The sequence below is a fragment of the Podarcis liolepis genome, assembly GCF_965112155.1.
Source record: "Podarcis liolepis genome assembly, chromosome: 3".
Taxonomy (NCBI): Eukaryota; Metazoa; Chordata; class Lepidosauria; order Squamata; family Lacertidae; genus Podarcis; species Podarcis liolepis.
Genome location: NC_139557.1, coordinates 74,381,696 through 74,401,738, shown reverse-complemented (window position 1 = coordinate 74,401,738; position 20,043 = coordinate 74,381,696). Strand labels below are relative to the sequence as shown.

The 20,043-nt window shown below is 44.3% G+C and overlaps 2 protein-coding genes across 16 annotated transcripts in view; both read right to left on the bottom strand.

Annotated features, from left to right (window-relative positions):
- The window catches only part of KIF25 (kinesin family member 25), a 43,713-nt gene extending 30,079 nt beyond the window's left edge, over positions 1-13,634 (bottom strand). Inside the window, exons 1-4 of one of the 2 annotated variants that reach the window (XM_083496501.1) lie at positions 13,468-13,633; positions 10,979-11,044; positions 7,260-7,382; positions 4,702-4,840 (exon numbers count right to left, since the gene is read on the bottom strand). In XM_083496501.1, coding sequence (XP_083352627.1) covers positions 4,702-4,840; positions 7,260-7,382; positions 10,979-11,044; positions 13,468-13,542 — 403 coding nt within the window. In that variant the 5' untranslated portion in view covers positions 13,543-13,633. Of the gene's footprint in view, positions 1-4,701; positions 4,841-7,259; positions 7,383-10,978; positions 11,045-13,467 lie in introns of both variants that reach the window. The other variant, XM_083496502.1, reaches the window with a different exon arrangement.
- Positions 13,635-15,824: 2,190 nt separating this feature from the next.
- AFDN (afadin, adherens junction formation factor) overlaps positions 15,825-20,043 on the bottom strand; it is an 88,526-nt gene continuing 84,307 nt past the window's right edge. For all 14 annotated transcript variants that reach the window (XM_083496357.1, XM_083496370.1, XM_083496363.1 and 11 more), the window contains 2 exons: positions 19,712-19,793; positions 15,825-17,957 (listed from right to left, as the gene is read on the bottom strand). In XM_083496357.1, the coding sequence (XP_083352483.1) occupies positions 17,813-17,957; positions 19,712-19,793 (227 nt within the window). In that variant the 3' untranslated portion in view covers positions 15,825-17,812. The remainder of the gene's footprint in view (positions 17,958-19,711; positions 19,794-20,043) is intronic.

The following is a 20,043-nucleotide window of genomic DNA, read 5'->3' as shown; positions in this document are numbered from 1 at the left end:
ATTGCCGAGGGAGGGAGTCAGGCTGTGCCCTGGCCAAAGGCCTGGCGGAACAACTCTGTCTTGCAGGCCCTGCGGAAAGATGTCAAGTCCCGCAGGGCCCTGGTCTCTTGTGACAGAGTGTTCCACCAGATCAGAGCCACAGCCGAAAAAGCCCTGGCTCTAGTTGAGGCCAGCCTAACTTCTCTGTGGCCTGGGACCTTCAAGATGTTTTTATTTGAAGACCGTAAGTTTCTCTGTGGGGCATACCAGGAGAGGCGGTCCCGTAGGTACGAGGGTCCTAGGCCGTATAGGGCTTTAAAGGTTAAAACCAGCACCTTAAATCTGATCCTGTACTCCACCGGGAGCCAGTGCAGCTGGTGTAGCACCGGGTGAATGTGATCTCACAGCGAAGACCTCGTAAGGAGTCTCGCTGCAGCATTCTGCACCCGCTGGAGTTTCTGGGTCAGTCTCAAGGGCAGCCCCACGTAGAGCGAGTTACAATAATCCAATCTGGAGGTGACCGTCGCGTGGATCACAGTGGCTAGGTCAGGGTGAGAGAGGTAAGGAGCCAACTGCTTAGCTTGGCGGAGATGGAAAAATGCCGCCTTTGTTATAGCTGCAATCTGCGCCTCCATGGAAAGGGAGGCGTCGAAGATTACACCCAAACTCTTAACAGACGGTGCTGGCACTAATTGCGCCCCCGCAAGAGATGGGAGTTGCCCCCCCAATCCCATATCGCCCCGCCCTAGCCACAGGACCTCTGTCTTCGAAGGATTTAGCTTCAACCGGCTCCCACGTAACCATCCAGCCACAGCTTCCAAACATCTGGTCAGTGTGTCTGGGGCCGAGTCAGGATGGCCATCCATCAACAGATAGAGTTGGGTGTCATCGGCATACTGATGGCAACCCAGCCCAAAACTCCGAACAAGCTGGGCGAGGGGGCGCATAAAGATGTTGAAAAGCATCGGGGAGAGTATCGCACCCTGAGGTACTCCACACACCAAGGAGTGGCGCGATGACAATTCCCCCCCAAGCGCCACCCTCTGTCCCCGACCAGAGAGAAACGAGCGCAGCCATTGAAGGACTGTGCCCTGGATCCCCACGTCGGCAAGGCGGTGGTCCAGAAGTTCGTGATCGACCATGTCGAAAGCTGCTGATAGATCTAGAAGAATCAGCAGCCCCGACCCGCCTCGATCCAGCTGTCTACGAAGATCATCTGTTAGGGCGACCAGAGCCGTCTCGGTCCCATGACCAATGCGGAAGCCGGACTGGAATGGATCCAAAGCCGATGTTTCATCCAGAAACCCACCAAGCTGTTCGGCAACCGCTCTCTCAATCACCTTACCCAGGAACGGAAGATTCGAAACCGGGCGGTAATTGGATAGATCTAAAGGATCTAATGATGTTTTCTTTAAGAGCGGGCGCACCACTGCCTCCTTCAGTTCCCCTGGGAATGTCCCCGTGCCAAGGGACAAATTGATGATATCCCCCAGGAGGGCCCGCACCTCGTCTGGACACGCTCTAATCAGCCAAGACGGGCACGGGTCGAGAGGACAGGTGGTGGGCTTTCCAGCTCGGAGGAGTCTGCCCACATCGGCTGGGGATATCCGGTCAAAGTGGTCCAATACTGGACCCGAGGACAGTCGAGGGGCCTCCAGTTCCTTTATTGTATCCAAATTGGCAGGGAGGTCATGGCGGAGCAACAAGACCTTCTCCGCAAAAAAGCTCGCAAATGCCTCACAGCTAAGTGTCAAATTGTTATTTAAATTTGGCTGTCCCACAAGGGACGTTAAAGACCTAATTATACTAAATAATTGCGCTGGGCGAGAGCTAGCGGATGCAATGGAGGCCAAGAAGTATGACTTCTTAGCAGCCTTCACCGCCATCTCGTAGGTTTTCATAAAAGCCCTATAAGATGTTCTTGAGGCTCCGTCACGGGCACCCCGCCATACTCGCTCTAGCCGTCTGAGGTCCCGCTTCATTTTCCGGAGCTCCTCGGTAAACCAGGGAGCCCGGTTTCTGCGGGGTCGCAGAGGGCGCTTAGGTGCGATCTCATCGATGGCTGCCAGGAGCTGGATATTCCAGCCCTCAACAAGCTCAGTCAATGAGTCGCCAGGGGGAGCAAGGTCCCGCAAGGCCTGACGGAATCTATCAGGGTCCATCAGCCTCCGCGGGCGAGCCCAAATTGGCTTGCCACCTAAGCAGGGTGGGGGCGGAAAGTCAATCCTGGCTTTCAGAGCGTAGTAATCAGACCATGGCACCATCATCGAAGGAGACATGATCACATCTATACCTACGCCAAAGATCAAATCCAGCGTGTGGCCTGCTTGATGCGTGGGGCCCGAAACAAACTGGGAGAGCCCTAGTGTCGCCATGGAAGACACCAGGTCCAGAGCCTGTGAGGAGGGAGAGGCATCAGCATGGATGTTGAAGTCCCCCATTACCAATAGGTTAGGGAACTCCAAGGCCCAGCCGGCCACCGCCTCCAATAGGCCTGACAGGGTGGCTGCTGGTGCGCTAGGTGGCCGGTACACCAGCCAGACAGCCAAGCTCTCCTCGGAGCCCCACGCTAGGCCAACACATTCAATGCCGGGGATCGATGGCGATGGTAGAGCCCTGAAAGGACAATCTTCCCGGATTAATAATGCCACCCCTCCCCCCCGGCCCACAGTCCGCGACTGGTGGAGGACGGAGAAACCCGGGGGCGCCATCTCTCGTAAGGTAACTGTTGCCCCTTCGCGCACCCAGGTCTCCGTCACACAAGCCAGGTCGACCCCCTGCGAGATAAAGAAATCTCGCAGGGTGGCGGTTTTATTGCCTATAGACCTGGCATTGCACAGCACCAGTGACGGAGGTGAGTAATCCTTGCTCACCCTACCCTCGTCCCTCGGGATGGGGCGCAGATTGGAAGGGGTACGAGCGTATCCATATCTCGATCCCCTTCGCCTATAACATCTGCCCCCACCGCCATACCTCCCTCGCCCCTCCACGGTAACAATCCCAGGCCTCATAGTGGCCTCCATTGATGGCAATTAATGTTATTCTTTCGCAGCCTAAAACAATAAAACCTTAAAACAATAAAACAAAAACAACCCAGAAAGCAATAAAACAATACAAATAAAACTGCAAAAATTACAAATTCATCAAAATCTAACAAATTCCCAAGCCCACCCAAACATCCATCCCACCTCCATATATAAAAAATTTAAAAGGAAAGGAAAATATTTTTTTAAAAAAATGTTAAAAAGAACTCTGCACCCCTACGGGTCCTCCTGGGCAGTAGCAGCATCAGTGGCAACAACCATCCTTGTGATGCCCCACCCTGGGCCAGATAGTAGGTGGCAGGAGCAGTCCTTGTGAGGCCTGTCAGGCCCTCCCTGGGCCAGGTGGTAAGTGGCAAAAAGGAGCAGGGCCCTCAGGCACTCACACAGGGGAGTCCCCCTGGGCAGCAGGCAGCAAGCAGCAGGCAGTCCTTGTGAGGCCCCAGGCCCCGCCCCAGGCCAGATGGTAAGTGGCAAGAGCAGGGCCCTCAAGCACTCACTCAGGGGAGTCCCCCTGGGCAGCAGGCAGCAAGCAGCAGGCAGTCCTTGTGAGGCCCCAGGCCCCGCCCCAGGCCAGATGGTAAGTGGCAAGAGCAGGGCCCTCAAGCACTCACTCAGGGGAGTCCCCCTGGGCAGCAGGCAGCAAGCAGCAGGCAGTCCTTGTGAGGCCCCAGGCCCCGCCCCAGGCCAGATGGTAAGTGGCAAGAGCAGGGCCCTCAAGCACTCACTCAGGGGAGTCCTCCTGGGCAGCAGGCAGCAAGCAGCAGGCAGTCCTTGTGAGGCCCCAGGCCCCGCCCCAAGCCAGATGGTAAGTGGCAAGAGCAGGGCCCTCAAGCACTCACTCAGGGGAGTCCTCCTGGGCAGCAGGCAGCAAGCAGCAGGCAGTCCTTGTGAGGCCCCAGGCCCCGCCCCAAGCCAGATGGTAAGTGGCAAGAGCAGGGCCCTCAAGCACTCACTTAAGCATTAACTTAATTTGCTCATTTATTCATCTTCTTTAACTATACACTCTTATGAAACTGCAGGTTATTACAATAATCCTGCCAATGTTTTTATCTGTTTATCTGTAAATATTCAATAAATCATTTCCATTTTTTTATATTAAAAAAAATGTTATCTTGATTTCTTATTCTTCTGCTAAGTTTTGGCATTTCTGCATATTCTATAAGTTTTTGTATCCATTCTTCCTTTGCTGGGACTTCTGCCTCTTTCCATTTTGGGGCAAGTAACATTCTTGCCGCTGTAGTAGCATACATGAATACGCTTCTATATAGTTTAGGAAGTTCTGTCCCTATAATTCCCAAAAGAAAAGCTTCTGGGTTTTTTACAAAGGTTATTTTAAACATCCTTTTTATTTCATTATATATCATTTCCCAGTAAGTTTTAACCTTATCACTACTTTTAGTTATGGCTAGGTGCTTTTGCCTAACCCCTGTAACTCTTATTCCAAGGGGACAGGAAGACAACCCATCCACTCTCTGAGTGGACCAGAGGTGCAGTATGCTCTTGGTGCAGTACATCTGCTTCGTGTGAAGTCCTGGCAGCAGCAAAAAGTTGCCTCTCAACCCAAAGCCAGAACTTTCATTGCAAATTCTGCGAGCTGCTACCAACAGTGGCACTGCTCATATGGTTCAAGCACCTTAGATGCCAGCCTGATAAGCTTTCAAAGGTACTCATCTCTTACTTTGCATAGCCTCATTATGCATCTGAAGCCTTTGGACAGCAGCCAAAATCTGACCAAGGTAAGTTTTGCTCTGATGCTGGACATCTCTGGAGAATGTGAGGGCAGACAAACGGAGGTTCTTCACTTCTTGCTTTAATTTCTATTTAAGAAACAGAAAGAACAGTATTTAATGTAAAGGTAAGGTAAAGGACCCCTGCATGGTTAAGTCCAGTCAAAGGCGACTATGGGGTTGTGGTGCTCATCTCGCTTTCAGGCCGAGGGAGCCGGCATTTGTCCACAGATAGCTTTCCGGGTCATGTGACCAGCATGACTAAACCGCTTCTGGCACAATGAAACACCATGATGGAAGCCAGAGCACACGGAAACGCCATTTACCTTCCCGTCGCAGTGGTACCTATTTATCTACTTGCACTGGTGTGCTTTCGAACTGCTAGGTTGGCAGGAGCTGGGACAGAGCAACAGGAGCTCACTACATTGCGGGGATTCAAACCGCCAACCTTCTGATCAGCAAGCCCAAGAGGCTCAGTGGTTTAGACCACAGCACCATCAGCATCCCTATGAACACTCTTTAGGGTATTGGGAGAGAAAAAGCAAAGGAGCAGCTTCATGTGTATACAGTGGTGCCTCGCAAAATGAAATTAATTCATTCCGCAAGTTTTGTCGTCTTGCGATTTTTTTCGTCTTGCGAAGCACGGTGTCAGGAAAGTTTTGGAAAAGCCTCAAGAATCACCAAAGTCTTTAAAAACCTCAAAAAAGGCTACCACACCGCGTTCTATGAGTTGCTCCTCGAAGTCAAGTCGCAACTGTATTAACGGTGTTAAGAAAAAGGAAACAAACTTGCAAGACGTTTCCATCTTGCGAAGCCAGCCCATAGGGAAAATCGTCTTGCGAAGCAGCTCAAAAAACAAAAAACCCTTTCGTCTAGCGAGTATTTTGTCTTGCGAGGCATTCGTCTTGCGAGGTACCACTGTGTGTGTGTGTGTGTGTGTGTGTGTGTATATATATATATATATATATATATATATATATATATATGCAGGTTTTGGTGTCTTCGGGTGTCTTCCCGTGTAAGAGTTGGGGTGTCTAGGCGACGTTTCGACGAGGTCTCACTCGTCATCTTCAGGCTGGTGCTTTCGGCTTCTTGTTACTGGAACAGAGCCAGTAACAAGATGCTCTGTTCCAGTAACAAGAAGCCGAAAGCACCAGCCTGAAGATGACGAGTGAGACCTCGTCGAAACGTCGCCTAGACACCCCAACTCTTACACGGGAAGACACCCGAAGACACCAAAACCTGCATTCCTGTACCCGTATATATCCCCCCATCCCCTTATTGCAGGGATTGGGAACTGGATCTGGCCAGGAGGTTCAGACAGGAATGGGGTGGGATAGCCCCCAGAACAGCACATGGAGAGGAGAGGGGAGATCCTTCTGTCCGGCAAGCTGAAATTCCTGCACTGACAGAACACTTACCTTGGTGCAACTTTTAATTCCTTCGTATGGTTGCAGTTCTACACTAATTTAATTCCTACTAACTCAGATGGGATTTATACGACCTTTCACAGACTATCACTGCACTAGGATTCCCAGTGTGAGTATATATTGGAACTGCATGCCAACGATTCCCAAGGTAAGCTGTGGGGGCATGTATTATTTATTATTACTGTAACCCATCCTCCGTCCAGGTGTTTCACAAGCAATATGACTTCCCATTGGGGACTATTTACACTGGGCTTCTTTCAGCAGAATTATCTGGACCCATTTTGGTCGACGTTCAGATTAAATAATAATTTACTGATGTTTCATGTAAACTGCTTTGTGGTATAAAACTGTCTAATCAATCAATTAAATCACCTGCACCCAAACCCAAGACCTTTGGAAAAGAAGAAAAACAACAAAATAATAAGAGGCTCCTAAAGGTCAAGTTACATTTTAAAAATTCTCTGCGTAGAGAGTCTTTCAAATGCTGATGGTGCAGCATTTGTATGTGTACTCAGAAGGTAAGTTCTATTGAATTCCATAGGGCTTACTCCCAGGTGGAATAGAATTCTTGAGTTGGAAGAGACACTGTGGGTCATCTAGCCCAACCCCCTTGCAATGTAGGAATCTCAACTAAAGCATCCATGACAGATGGCCATCCAAATTCTGCTTAAAAACCTCCAAGGAAGGAGAGTCCACCACCTCCGGAGGAAGTCGATTCCACTGTTGAACAGTTCCTACTGCCAGAAAGTTCTTCCTGAAGTTTAGTCAGAATCTCATTTCTTGTACAGTGGCACCTCGGGTTAAGTACTTAATTTGTTCCGGAGGTCCGTACTTAACCTGAAACTGTTCTTAACCTGAAGCACCACTTTAGCTAATGGGGCCTCCTGCTGCTGCGCCGCCGGAGCACGATTTCTGTTCTCATCCTGAGGCAAAGTTCTTAACCCAAGGTACTATTTCTGTAACCTGAAGCATATGTAACCCGAGGTACCACTGTAATTTGAATGAATTGGTTTGGGTCCTATTCTCTTGAGCAGCAGAAAACAAGCTTGCTTGTAGGACTGCAGTCTGACTGCTTTTACCTGTATGGCTTCATGCAGCTGGATTATAACAGATCTGACACTTCCATGACACTTCTGCTGCTTGTAATAAGCAAGGCTATCATTTGCTTCTTCACCTGAGATTTTCCCAATAATTCCTTGATTCTGTTTAAAAATAAAAACTCAGATAGTTCAAAAAGACAAATAGACTAGGAATTGGAGATTTCTACAAAGCCCAACAACATAAAATGTAAACATTCAGAAAGTCAAGTGTTATAACCCACAAAAGTTCACTGTATTTTTATGCAAAGGCTAGATGTGAGGAATTGAATTTTTTCACATGAAGAAATGGTTTTCTACCACCCCTAGTTTTTCTATTTTCCTTTATGCATGAAATGTTTGATCACCTTCAGCTTCTAAGTAGGTTCTCACAAAAGGTTGTCTATTTGAATGAATGACAGTCTTCCACTTAAGTCAGCAGTGGGAGATTATAGCTGAAGACACAATGAATTGATTAACATTTGACTTCTTATATTAAAAAGTTCTGAAATCCCATTTCTATTCATAAGAGAGTGGAAATGAAAATCAATTTTGAGAGCAGATACGTTCATTTAACCCTAACATTCTTGCCACTTTCCAAGTGTCTGTTGTCATTTAATCTTTTACTCCACATTATCATGGACAATGAAGGTTGTCCTACATTTTCCAATATGTAGAAACTCTCATGCTCAATACATACATTAATTTTTTCTGGTAGATTTCCATCAAGATATATGCAGCTGTGCACAAAATTGTTTCTGTTGCATAGCTCCCGTGCCCTGTGTGAGGTGCATCTGTGTCAATCCCCTGACAATTTCTTTTTTAAGTTTCATGTAACAAATCTGATGAATTGCAGGCATTTATGACAGCTGTAAGCCATAGTAAGCCTCTGCTACCCCCTGCATACCCTACTGCTGAAAAGGCCAACGGATTTGATATTGTTCTTTTTCTGAAGTGGTCTGTGGATTACAGCTGAAGATCAAATAAAAGGTTCTGGTGTGTGTTTGTTTTTTCAGTAAGGTGACTGGCTATGATCAAAACCAGAGTAAATGCTGTAGGCCAGTAGTTCACAATTAGCTAAGTATTGCGAACCTCCTGTTTTTTAAAAACAAAACCCCCTACTTTTGAAAACATTGATACCTCTATGGTAGTTTTTGCTTTGTGAATGGTGTCACAGACCCCCTGGGGTCTATGGACCACCAGTTGGGAACCACTGCTGTAGGCAATTGGGTGAAAATGATTGACAGCAGGTTCAAAAGGGACAGAAGGGAAGTATTATGTTACACAACATATGCATTAAGACAAGAGGTTGTAATGAGAGAAGGCAGTGGTGGAAAAATTATGTTTTAAATCACGCCCCCCCCCCCCCAAATAAACTAGATCTATTGCCATGACAGCTAAATGCAACCTCTTAGTATCCAGATACAAGCACAAGTCATTTCTTCAGCTGCTCACCATCCTTTTCTGGCTAGGCCAGTCAGTGTCTTTTGGGTGTGCATCAGAGCTGCTACCTGCCTTTGATGGTTGTTTCTTGCAAGCTAAGTGTCAAGATGCAAGCAGTCCATGTCACAAATGGTTTCATCTGAGATAAAATTGTAAGCTCCTGAAGAGATACATGTGAAGACTTTGAAGCACTGCAGTCATCATATTTCTCCACCACGTTATTCTGGTAAGTACTCGCAGGGAAGCTGAGCTCAAAAGGCAACATCTGGTTTTCAGTCAAGTTCTATTTTGTTTCAGTTGATCCCCGTTTTTATCCTTAAAGAGTTAACCAAGCCTCCACAAAGGCAAGAGACTTTCATGAGGTCACCCAGCAATTTACAGTCTCACATTAGATTAGAACCTCTTGGCTGGCAGTTGCTATTACCACTAATCCCTGCAGTCTGCCCTAATGCGGGCCCAGCCTCCAACTGTTCCAAGTTTTCTAAATCTCTAGCAGTGTTGCAGTGCAAGATGCAAAATCCCTCAGCAAGGATAAGTGTCAACTATGCTCAACAATGGCTTGAAAATTAAATTAAGGCAGCTATAAAAAAGAAGCAACATATTGTCATCTTTTAAAGGTTTCTCAGACAGTGGTGGTTTCCACTAGACCTTTTCTTCCTCTTCCACTTAACAAGAACAACAAAAATACTATGCTGAATGAGACAATTAAGATTACTACTTCAGATCAGTGGACCACTGCATAAATTATCATTATAATAGTTATGCAATCTGAACCTGGTAACCTAGGAAGCAGGTATTTATTCCATCATGTGAACATAGAGAAACTTTACTGCAGAGACCCATGCTTAGCACCAGCGCACTACAATGTGTTTTCATAGCCGAATTGTTTTTCCATAGCGAAATAAACATGGATAATCTGCCTCATGTGTTTTTCGGTAGAAGAGGGTACATGCAAAATCTGTAACATGTGGCCCATCACTTATTCATTCTTGCAAGCAATCACTTGAAACACAGCTGCAAAGAAGCTACGCCACATAGCAAAATGTTTGCATTAATAGTGTCTCCCCATGTAGCTCCACAGATTTTCATTTGCACCAGCATAGCAGAAAATGTTGAAATGTTGCACTTCCTAAAAATGACAGTATTAATTAAAGGGGAGGATCAAATATAAAATAATTTCCAGTAGCCTTGAATTCTCTCTAATAGAATGTCAGGTAAAATGTGTTCCACATGTAAGAAAACATACAAATGAATTCAAGAGGATGCCAATATGGTTAATGAGAAGGCTCAAGGTAGCTATCTATAAAAGGCAGGAGCACTTTCTGTAAAAAGTAGGTGTCTTGCCCTTATGAGGAGAAAAAGGAGCATAATGTTGAAAATAAGGTGGTTGATTTGGATTAGATTGCCAAAACACTTAACAAGCATTTATTTAAATTACAACTCACAGAACTGGCAGTGGAAAAAAATGCCTATTCTACGCTGGAGATAATGAGGAAGGGATTGAAAACGAAACAGCCAGTATTATAATGTTCGTAGATAAATCCAAAGACTTGTGAGTTAGGCCCTTGTCTATTCTAGGTAGCAGCAACTGTTCAGGAAGAGCTGTGTCAGGTGATAATTACAGTAATTAATGTTTTAGTTGAGCCTGTAGGTTGGCAGATGGCTTTTACTCTGCTTTAACTAAAAGATGTAGTAATACACACAAATATGCATAGCAACCCAGGGGAACTGATGAGAATATACTTTCAAATCTATGCTGCAAGATGGATAAGAAGATACATCTCCATTCAAGTTGTATTATGCTGAATTGCACCAGTCAGATCACCTGTTGTAGCACATTCAGTCCCCATCAGCTGGATACCTGATCTAATATCAGGAACTAGATGCAGGATACACTTTTTTCAGAAACCTGGGAACATCAGAAGGTGCTGTATGCTGAATCAAACCACTCATTCATCTAGTCCAGGATTGTCTCCACTAACTGGCAGCAGCTTTTCACAATTTCAGACTGGGGTGTCTCCCAGCCCTACCTGGAGATATGGCCATTCCCCAGCAACCTGTCAGTAACTCTCTTTTGGCAAGCACATCTTCCTGGTCAATGGATATTAGATGGAAGTCATTTGTAAAGTGAACTCAGATTGTGGAACTATGCTTCCTGGATCAGTGTGTTTATTTACATAGGTCTGACCCATTAATAAGTTGAAATTGAAAGCTTGGGGGGGGTGTACATACAGTACTACAGTGGGATGGGGAAATGGAGTACATTATGCTGTACTTACTTTTGCCAGCTTGAGATGCAGAAGGGCATTTTCTGTTTCTAGCACTATGATCCGTTCTTGCTTTGTCTGGGAAAACATGGTAAGCCTGAACTTAAATGGATAAAGTAAGTTATACAAGAAGCCAATTTAATTTACTTCTAGCAACTCCTCTGATCCCAAACTGTATCTGTTTCTCACTCTAAGAGCCAAGCCACACATTACAATACACCAAACTATCTGTTCATCCTTGCCTCAGGGACAATTTGTATGAGGAACCCTTTGGTATACACTAAGAATCAGCTATTTGATACGTAGTTTAAAGCTCAGCTCTTATCACACAATTTGGGAAGGGAGTATTTGGGGGGGCGTTAACTGACACCTGTAACATGGAAACAATTTAAGACAGGGGCCAAGTATTATTCTGCATTGATTTAAATCACTACTTTCGCAGAACATTTTAATAACAAAAATCACAACAGCTCTAAATCATTATTAAAAATCTTTCCCCATAAAAATGTGTGTGCCATCACTGCATCCACCTCTTTGTGCTTTCCCCTTTTTCAGTAATATTATTTCTGAACTGCCACTGGCAACTGTACAACATATTGGAGAAGGAAGCGTGGAAAGTGGCCTCATTGGGCCCCATCTATTTAATTGCATTGCCCTTTAGGATTCTAGAATGGTAGCCCCAGAAAATATGAAGGGATTACAAAAGGGAATTGATTAGATTGTCAGCAGATTTGTTCAGTTCTACTCCAAAGAGGAAATATCCATTCATTTGTGTATTTAAAATGTAACAACTTCAAAAGCATACATGGATGGGGTAGGAAAAAGTGTGTTCATCCTCATTGTCTCTGTCCAAAAGAGGTCAGAATCACATTGAAATGTGCACGTCATTGTTCCAAAAGTGTTTGGCATGATACTGGGGTCTTGTTGCAGCTTTCCATGAGTCCTTTCTGCACAGCAATACCACATACCCTTAACATATGGAAGAGGAATGCATCTGATGCCCAGCTTCCTGACCTGCAGATATTGAATATCTTCATCAAGCAGGGTGCAGATCACACAAGGAGAGTCTATGCACACAGCTTGTATGAACATAAACTTTGTTCAGATCAGTGTGAAGAGGGCGCTACCAACAAGTGCAAACTCACTCTCCACTCAATATGTTATATCAAACAGTTGTGTGAGCAGCACACTAACTACAGCTAGAGAAACCGTGAACCCCTTCAAAGCGTTACCTCTTCCAATTGTAAACTAAGCCACTGACTGGATAGCGTGGTGCTGACAATGCCAAGGTTGCAAGTTCGATCAGCTGCATATTCTTGCATTGCAGGGGGTTGGACTAGATGATCCTCAGGGTACCTCCCAACACTATGATTCTATGAGACTGCCAGCAACAGTGTAGTCCAGAGAGGGTCATTCGAAAGCAAGAAGGAAGTATCAAAATGTCCAGGGGGGACCCAAAGAGACAGAGGTACAAAAAATATTTAGGGGGGGATTTAAAGGAGGCACCCCATGGCATTAACCCAATAAGGACTGAGCCTGTTCAGTGGCCACAAAATGTGTCTGTGTTGGCTGCAGGGGTGTGAATGGAATATTCTAGAATGGGGCAAGAATAGCAGGCTGGAAAGCTGAACAGGAGTGCTCCACATTGCAACATTTTGTCACAGGTGTACTAATTGGTGCACTAAAATGAAGCAGACAAAACTCTTCAATATAAGCTCTGTTTCTCTGACACACATAAGCCTCAGTACGCTTTGGCCTTAACCAGGATCCAGAACACAGTTCTCCATATGAAAGATCAGCATGCTATGGTTCATTTTCCCTTCAAAAATGAGCAAATGCAGGCAGGGCCAGATTTAGGTTTGATAAGGCCCGAAGCTACTGAAGGCAATGGGGCCTTTTATATGTCCAGCTGTTCTTTGTCAACAACAAATTGTCGCTGGTTTTTGTGTTTAATATATGCTATATGGTAATTTATGGACCTAATAGGTATCTAAAGCCATTTGCATATAAAAAATATGTATTTTATCAAAGTAATTGTTGAACTGAAATACAATTAAGAAGAAGTATATTAATAGTGAAATTATTATTAATCTTTAACTTAAAATGATTTTTTATTCATAACAAACTTAATAATGCAAACACATTGGCGTTTGGTTGGCAATAACAAAAGTTTGTTTTTACATTTTGGAAACGTACATGCAGTTATTTTTTCCTTTAATTTTTTGGGGGCCCCCAAGAGAGTGGGGCCCTAAACTATAGCTTGTTTAGCTTATAAGTAAATCCGGCATTATGCAGGTAGGGAGCTGCTGCAGGAGGTCTTGCCCTGTCTCATCTCACTGCGATATTTATTATAAAAGAAGGGAGGGAGGGAAGGAAAGAAGGAAGGAAGGGATGATGGCGCTAAATCCAGGGTGTATTAGCCACAAGGACAAGTTGGTCACCCCCCTCTCTAAGCCGGAGAAGTTTCGCCCTTGCCAAGCACCCCTTTCCCAGAGACTCACGCGCAGCTTCTGCTCCAGCTGCCGGATCCGCTGCTGCGACGCAAAGCTCAGGCTTATCCCATCCCCGGGCCGCATCCTGCAAGTTTGCTGGTCCAGGAGGGGTGGGGTGGAAGCCTCTTCTCCCTGCCGCACTCTTTCTGGCAAGCCCGTTTGAATCGACCAATTGCAGCCAAGGACATAGCTTCGCAGCGGTTGCCACGGTTACCCGTCTCCGCTTCCGGGAAGGGCGAGCGTCGCGATTGGCCGGGCTTGGAAAGGGGAGGGACACAGCCGAGTGGGGATTAAAGAAGCTGCTTGTGATTTCTCTGCTGGTGATTCCAGCGGAGACCCTTTGCCCAGGAGGCACAGAGAGGGGCATCGGCCAAGCCGGAGCAGCGTTTGCATTTCAAGGATATTGTCAATACTTGGGTTTAAAATATAATGAGGAGGGTGGTGCCTGCAAAGCGAGAGGAAGCAGCTGCCTCTTTTTTTTCAACTAGGCAAAATAGGCTCTCAATCCTTTAACCCGGGCATAGGCAAACTCGGCCCTCCAGATGTTTTGGGACTACAACTCCCACCATCCCTAGCTAACAGGACCAGGGGTCAGGGATGATGGGAGTTGTAGTCCCAGAACATCTGGAGGGCCGAGTTTGCCTATGCCTGCTTCAACCCCTCTCCCCTTGAGCAATAGCTGGCAGTGGGCAGGTAGCAGGACAATGATTCTTCTCCATCCTTGTTCAGTTCGGATTTCCCCTCCTTCTAGCAAAAGCTTAAGCCCAGCCAGGAAGTTGACAAAGGGATGAGTGGGATGTGCGGCACAGGGGCCTAGTTTCACACCTCCTGTTACTAAAGTCTAGATCAGGAACCTTGGGTAGGCATGAGACAGTGTAGCTGGGTTATTTAAATGTGCATGAAAATGACTTTATGTTTATGTGGATCTTGGAGTTTGTTTCTACCTTAAGATCCTCCAGCACTTTGAGATCTCCCAGATTCTATCTTCTATCGAGACTAACTAGTAGAACTTTCTTGGCAAATCCCAATGCTAGATAGAACTGCCCTGAAGCCCCTATACTTGCTGTCCAAAGATGTGCACACACTTATTTTTTGAAAGGAAAATTTTCAGTGGTGGACTTAACTTGGACAGGTGGATGCGAAAAAGTCACCTGTCAATCACATGAGATGTGAGTTGCCCCGCTCACCTGTCCAAATCCCTCCTGCTTTCAAAGCCTGCCCCAGGCCGATTCTTAGAACCTCCAGTTCAGAGCTATCTTTAAGGTATATGTGTGGGTAGAGATTGCCTCAAACACTGTTAGCTTCAAGTCATTCCCCACTCTCCCATCTGAGCACGGACCTCCTTAAAATACTTCTTTGAACCAGGCATTGGATGGGGGAAAAGAAAGAGACTGAGGCATATTGTACTGGCTCCTTTAATATTTTCTCCACTTGCTTGTCCCTTGCTTGCTTGAAGGAGAAAGTACCTCAGCTGATATCACCAGGAAAAATGGCCTTGAAGGCCAAATTTGGTCTGCGGGTTGGAGGCTCCCTGGTCTCCACCCCTGGTTTATAGCCAAACTGCAATTAAATATGCTGTATATAAGAATTTTCTACCTCTAAATTCAGAGGTGGGAAACCTTTAGCCCATGAGTCTTATTAGGTCCAGCACAATTTGGTCTGTGAGGCCAATTTCTTCAACTGTGGCCACCTACACCACACCTGATGTCATTGTATGTCAGGTGGTGGAGCAGGTGGAGACGTGGCTGCCAATGCACATCAGAAACCTTAAAGTGCCCTCTTCATTATGCATTGGCAAGCCTCCCTTGTCAATTAGCTGACTGGCACTGTGAACCCGCTAGCTGAGAACCCGCACTATAGAGTTCACCATTAGAAACTCTGCAGTTCAGCCAATCCCAGTAGAAAGTAGAGCTTGAAGTCTGCACCTATCAGTGGTAACTTTAAGCCCACTTTGCTGGGCCTGGATTTTCCTTTGTGGTGTAGCTTGTCATGCTACAAATGGGGGGAAATGACATAGTGACACCGGAGGATTGACAGGTGGGCAGAACTCACTCATCCAATACAGCCCGCTGACAGTTAAGGAACCCAGGATCTGGCCACTTGCTTTACCCAGTTCCCCACTCCTGCTCTAATATGTAAACCAATAATTTGGTAGTTTACAAGTTCTTAAGTGGCAAAAACAGCTCACTGCCCATCTAGTTTACTGATCAGACATTCATCTATACTATGCTATAGATTCTATAGTGTTATCAAAAGCTAAAGTTCAATTACGTACTTTGTGTCTCTGATTATATTTTAGGTAAATGTGTAACAAAATAACTAGATATTGACATTTGTGATTTGAACAAATACTCTTGATACAGACATTATGCAGTGCAAAGTTAAATACAATACAAAGTTTATTAAAAATAGGTTGCAAGTGAAATACAGTAGAAATGGGAAACTACAGCAGTTTTGATGTTTCTTTTTTTTCATAATAATGCACAGACAGTTATGAAAAGCACTTTTACTCATATTCACATGTGGCCTGAATGCCCAGTAGCAGTCAAATCCACTCCACGGTAAGTGATATTTCTTTGCTTAGGTTCTAGCAGCAACAGTATTCCAGCCACAGAATATCTAGTGTTCTCAAGATAAATTGGGGGAGGCTTGCTTTTCCTGATTAACAGATATAGCAAGCATGCAAATCCTTCATTAACACTTTCAACCAATTTCATCTCCTACTTCATATTTAACAGGTGAACGGTAAAAGCACACTTTCAAATAAGAAACCTGAAATATGTAAAAAAAATATTTACACTCCAATTTTAATATCATTAACTTGCATTTATTTATCATACAACTCTTATTAAAAGTGATTTCTAAGGCAGTGAAAGTCTACCCTCTGCATTTGGAAGTGTGCATAATTCCCTAAATATATATTTATAAGATAACATATTATACAGAAAAATCATCTAAAACCCAATTAAGGGCTTTATCAAATAGAAAATTTGCTTAGAATCACAATATAATATATTGTTTTAAACATCACACAATGAGAAACAAACTCTAATGAGGTCCTTATTCTCAACATCAGCCATACAGGAACAGTGGGAGAAAAAAAGATTTCAACTGCTTAAAAATTAAATAATGCTGCAGTATAGTGTGAAAGATAGCTTGAACTGCCAATATTTTCTACAATATATAGAAAGAGGATGCTAGTAAACCAAAGGCTGCTTGACTAGCACTTCTCAACATGAAGGACCAAGTGATGCGCTGCCAGGCCACTGCAGTAAAACTATTTTTGGCAGACAATACTTTCATGTTTCTCATCACAGTAATAGCAACCATGTCCCTCTGCAAGTAGTACTTAATATGCTATCTATTAGTACTGGAAATCTTCTAGTCCTTTTAACATCTAACTTTGGTTTTGTCTTAGCTACAACGGGAGCTACCAGAAGAAACTTATTCCCTATTGCTTAAGTCTGGAATTTCTACATAATTTTAAAACACTGTATTCTCAATCTACACGTACACACACACACACACACACACACACACACACCATTCCTATGCGTCCATCTATATTTTACCAATCCCTTCCTTCAGCTCTTACCAAGGATTTCACAACTCAAGTTTTAAAAGTGGTTTACAGCTCAAGTGTAGTGATGAAGGAAGAAGAGCTGGAAAATCCAGGGTGCAGGTTTTATCACATCACTGGACTGCCACCAATATAAATCAAGTCAAGTATTTCATGTCCCCATAACTGTATGAATATAGATATCACTCTGTGTCTAAGGATTAAATGTGCTAACACAGCCCTTTTAGTTTCAGAGTATTCAATTCTGTTTTTACTGCAAGAGAATATCCAAGGAAACCCAGACTCGAACCACAAGTTTTCAGTGATATGCTAGTAAATTGTTTGTTTACCACCTCATACTTTGAATCAAACAATCTAGAGTGCAACAAGCCAGTGCAGAGTTTAGTTTAGGCAGTTCAAGCTATAGCCACTTTTTCTGTTTAGCAGCTAACAAAGTATTTTTTGTAAGACAAGGAAGCAACAATTCTTCAGTAAGTGTGACCCAGGACCTTTGCAGAAGTAGTTAAACCCTCAAAGAAAGGAAAGGGTGTGGAGAAAGGACATAATGACACTTGATTCATATAATTAAAATACATTTTACAGTGCTTTCATTGTATAAACACAAGCTCTTGGGGAAAAAATGTTTTTCTTGCTATTGCAACATATCTAAATCTCAACCATCCAGATGTTGAGATTCCATCTCAATTGTCAGAGGACACTTCTTCCTTCTTGAACAGCCCCTTCCCTAGTCCCACAGATATTCTTCGGATTATGTTTCATAAGGTGCCTTTAATCCTATTTTGTGTTTAATTCATTTTCCAATTCCATTAATTTCCTAGATGCCTTAACTTTGTTGGACACATCCTGACCCTGGGAAAAGAGTCTCTGACGTTCCCGAAAAGTCAAGTTTTCTGGTGCACCAGGTAAATCTGCATCTTGACTGCAAAGAAAGAAATATGTCAATGTTACAGAAGTATTACATTGCCAGAAATCTAGATGCTTTGCATAATTTTTAGCTGGGGTCTGCAATCACTTGCATATGTATTTGTAAATCCCATAGAAATAAAAGAAGTCTATTTCCAAGTAAACCAGATTAGGATTGGGTTGTTAGTCTTTATTTTTGCACGGACAATTTTGTCCACGTTGTATCAGATTATGTACAAATGTCCGTCCTGTTGTAAAGACTGCTACAATGTTTTATACAAAATTAGTTCATACTTTATTGTTGTTATTATTGTTATTAAAAATTCTATACCACACTTCATCCAAAGATCACAGGGTGGCTTAGAATATAAAAACACAATAATACATACTATAGCGACAAAAACAAACAAACCAATGACCCTCTCCAGAGTTTAAAAGTCCATAGATATCCCTGTTCAGATAGGGACAGAGTTGGGCCACCAGCTGAAGCTGGTGGAAGGAACTCAGCACCACTGAGGCCACCGGAGCCTCAAGTGGAAGCAATGGAACAGGAGGAACTCCCAAGCTATGAAACTTGCTACTTCAAAGGGAGTATAACCCCTTTAAGAGCAGGCAATCTCCCATCCATCTGGCCAAGGAACAGTGCCTCAGTATTATGCGGATTGAGCTTCAGTTTGTTGGCTCTCATCCAGTCCATTACCAAGGCAAGACAACGGTCCAACACATCCACTGCCACATCTGCAGATGTAGTAAAATAGGGCTGTGTTTCATCAGCATATTGCGGACAATGTACTCCAAAGCTCCAGATGTCCCCAATCAGTGGCTTCATATAGATGTTAAACAGCATAGGGGTTAAAATGGAACCCTGAGTAACCCCACATTGAAGGCTCCACAGGACTGAAGCGCACTACACAAGCATCGCTTTCTGGAAGAGACCATCCAAGTAGGACCAGAACCACCACAAAGCGGTGCCACCCACCCCTAACTGGGATAGCTGCTGCAGAAAGATAACATGATCAATGGTATCAAAAGCTGCTGAAAGGTCACTCTCCCAACTGATATCATCATACAGGGCAACCAAAACAGGGCCTAAACCCCAAATGAAATAGATCTAGAAAATAAGTTTCCTCCAAAAGTGCCTGGGTCTGGTCTGCGACTATCCCACTCAAGAACCTTGGCCCAAGAAGGTGAGACTGGCCACTGGTTTGTAATTACTTAAGATAAGGGAAGGTTTCTTGAGGAATGATTTTACCACGGCCTCCTTTTTCCTTTTGTAGTGAGGCTGTGGAAACAGTCAGTCTTATCTTTTGACAAATGTATGGTTGTTGACATCTGCCTGTCTTGAGAGACAATGGAGTGCGCCCCCGGGGGTGAAGTCAAACCACTGCGTTAGCAGCAGCCAAATGACCTCTTTGGGGCACAAACCTGGGCAGCGTGTATGGAGTTCCTGGGCTGCCCAGACGACAAGAACCCCACTTTTGGCCTCACTGATGTGGTCCAAAGGAAAGCAGACCAATACCAGCTTAGCTGCAGGGGTTTCTATGTTTTACGGCAATGCAACTTTATATTTAGTTCTTACACATAAATGTATAGCATTTAGAAAATGTCAGGCATTCTCTAAGTTTCAAATAATAATTTCCTTTAACAGGAGGGACCACAAAGTTTATGTTCAAACGCTTTTGAGACTTCAAGTATCTAATATTCAAACCAAGATTACATAAACTGCTTACATACATTCACCATTATTATTTAAGGCATTTTTCATTTCACCTTTTTGCTTTTTTCTCTCTCAGGTCCCGGAAGGGTTCATGTGGGCCTGCAATTGCTCCAGTAGATCCAGTGTAGTTTGAGCCTTATGCAAGAAAAAGTACAAGGCCAAATGAAATCTCTGTTCAGTGCCACAAGGCAATATTACTCCCCCCCACCACAAACACACACAAAGCTGCAGTGCTTTTTCGATAGAGTAAGATGGCTCAATCTGTGCTTTCTATCCTTTAAGATGATTCAAAGCATACATTTCTGTCTTGATTACTAAAATGAGAGACATATCCTACTAAAACAAATAATTGTCAAATGCTTTTGCCTTAAGACTTTACTTTTTA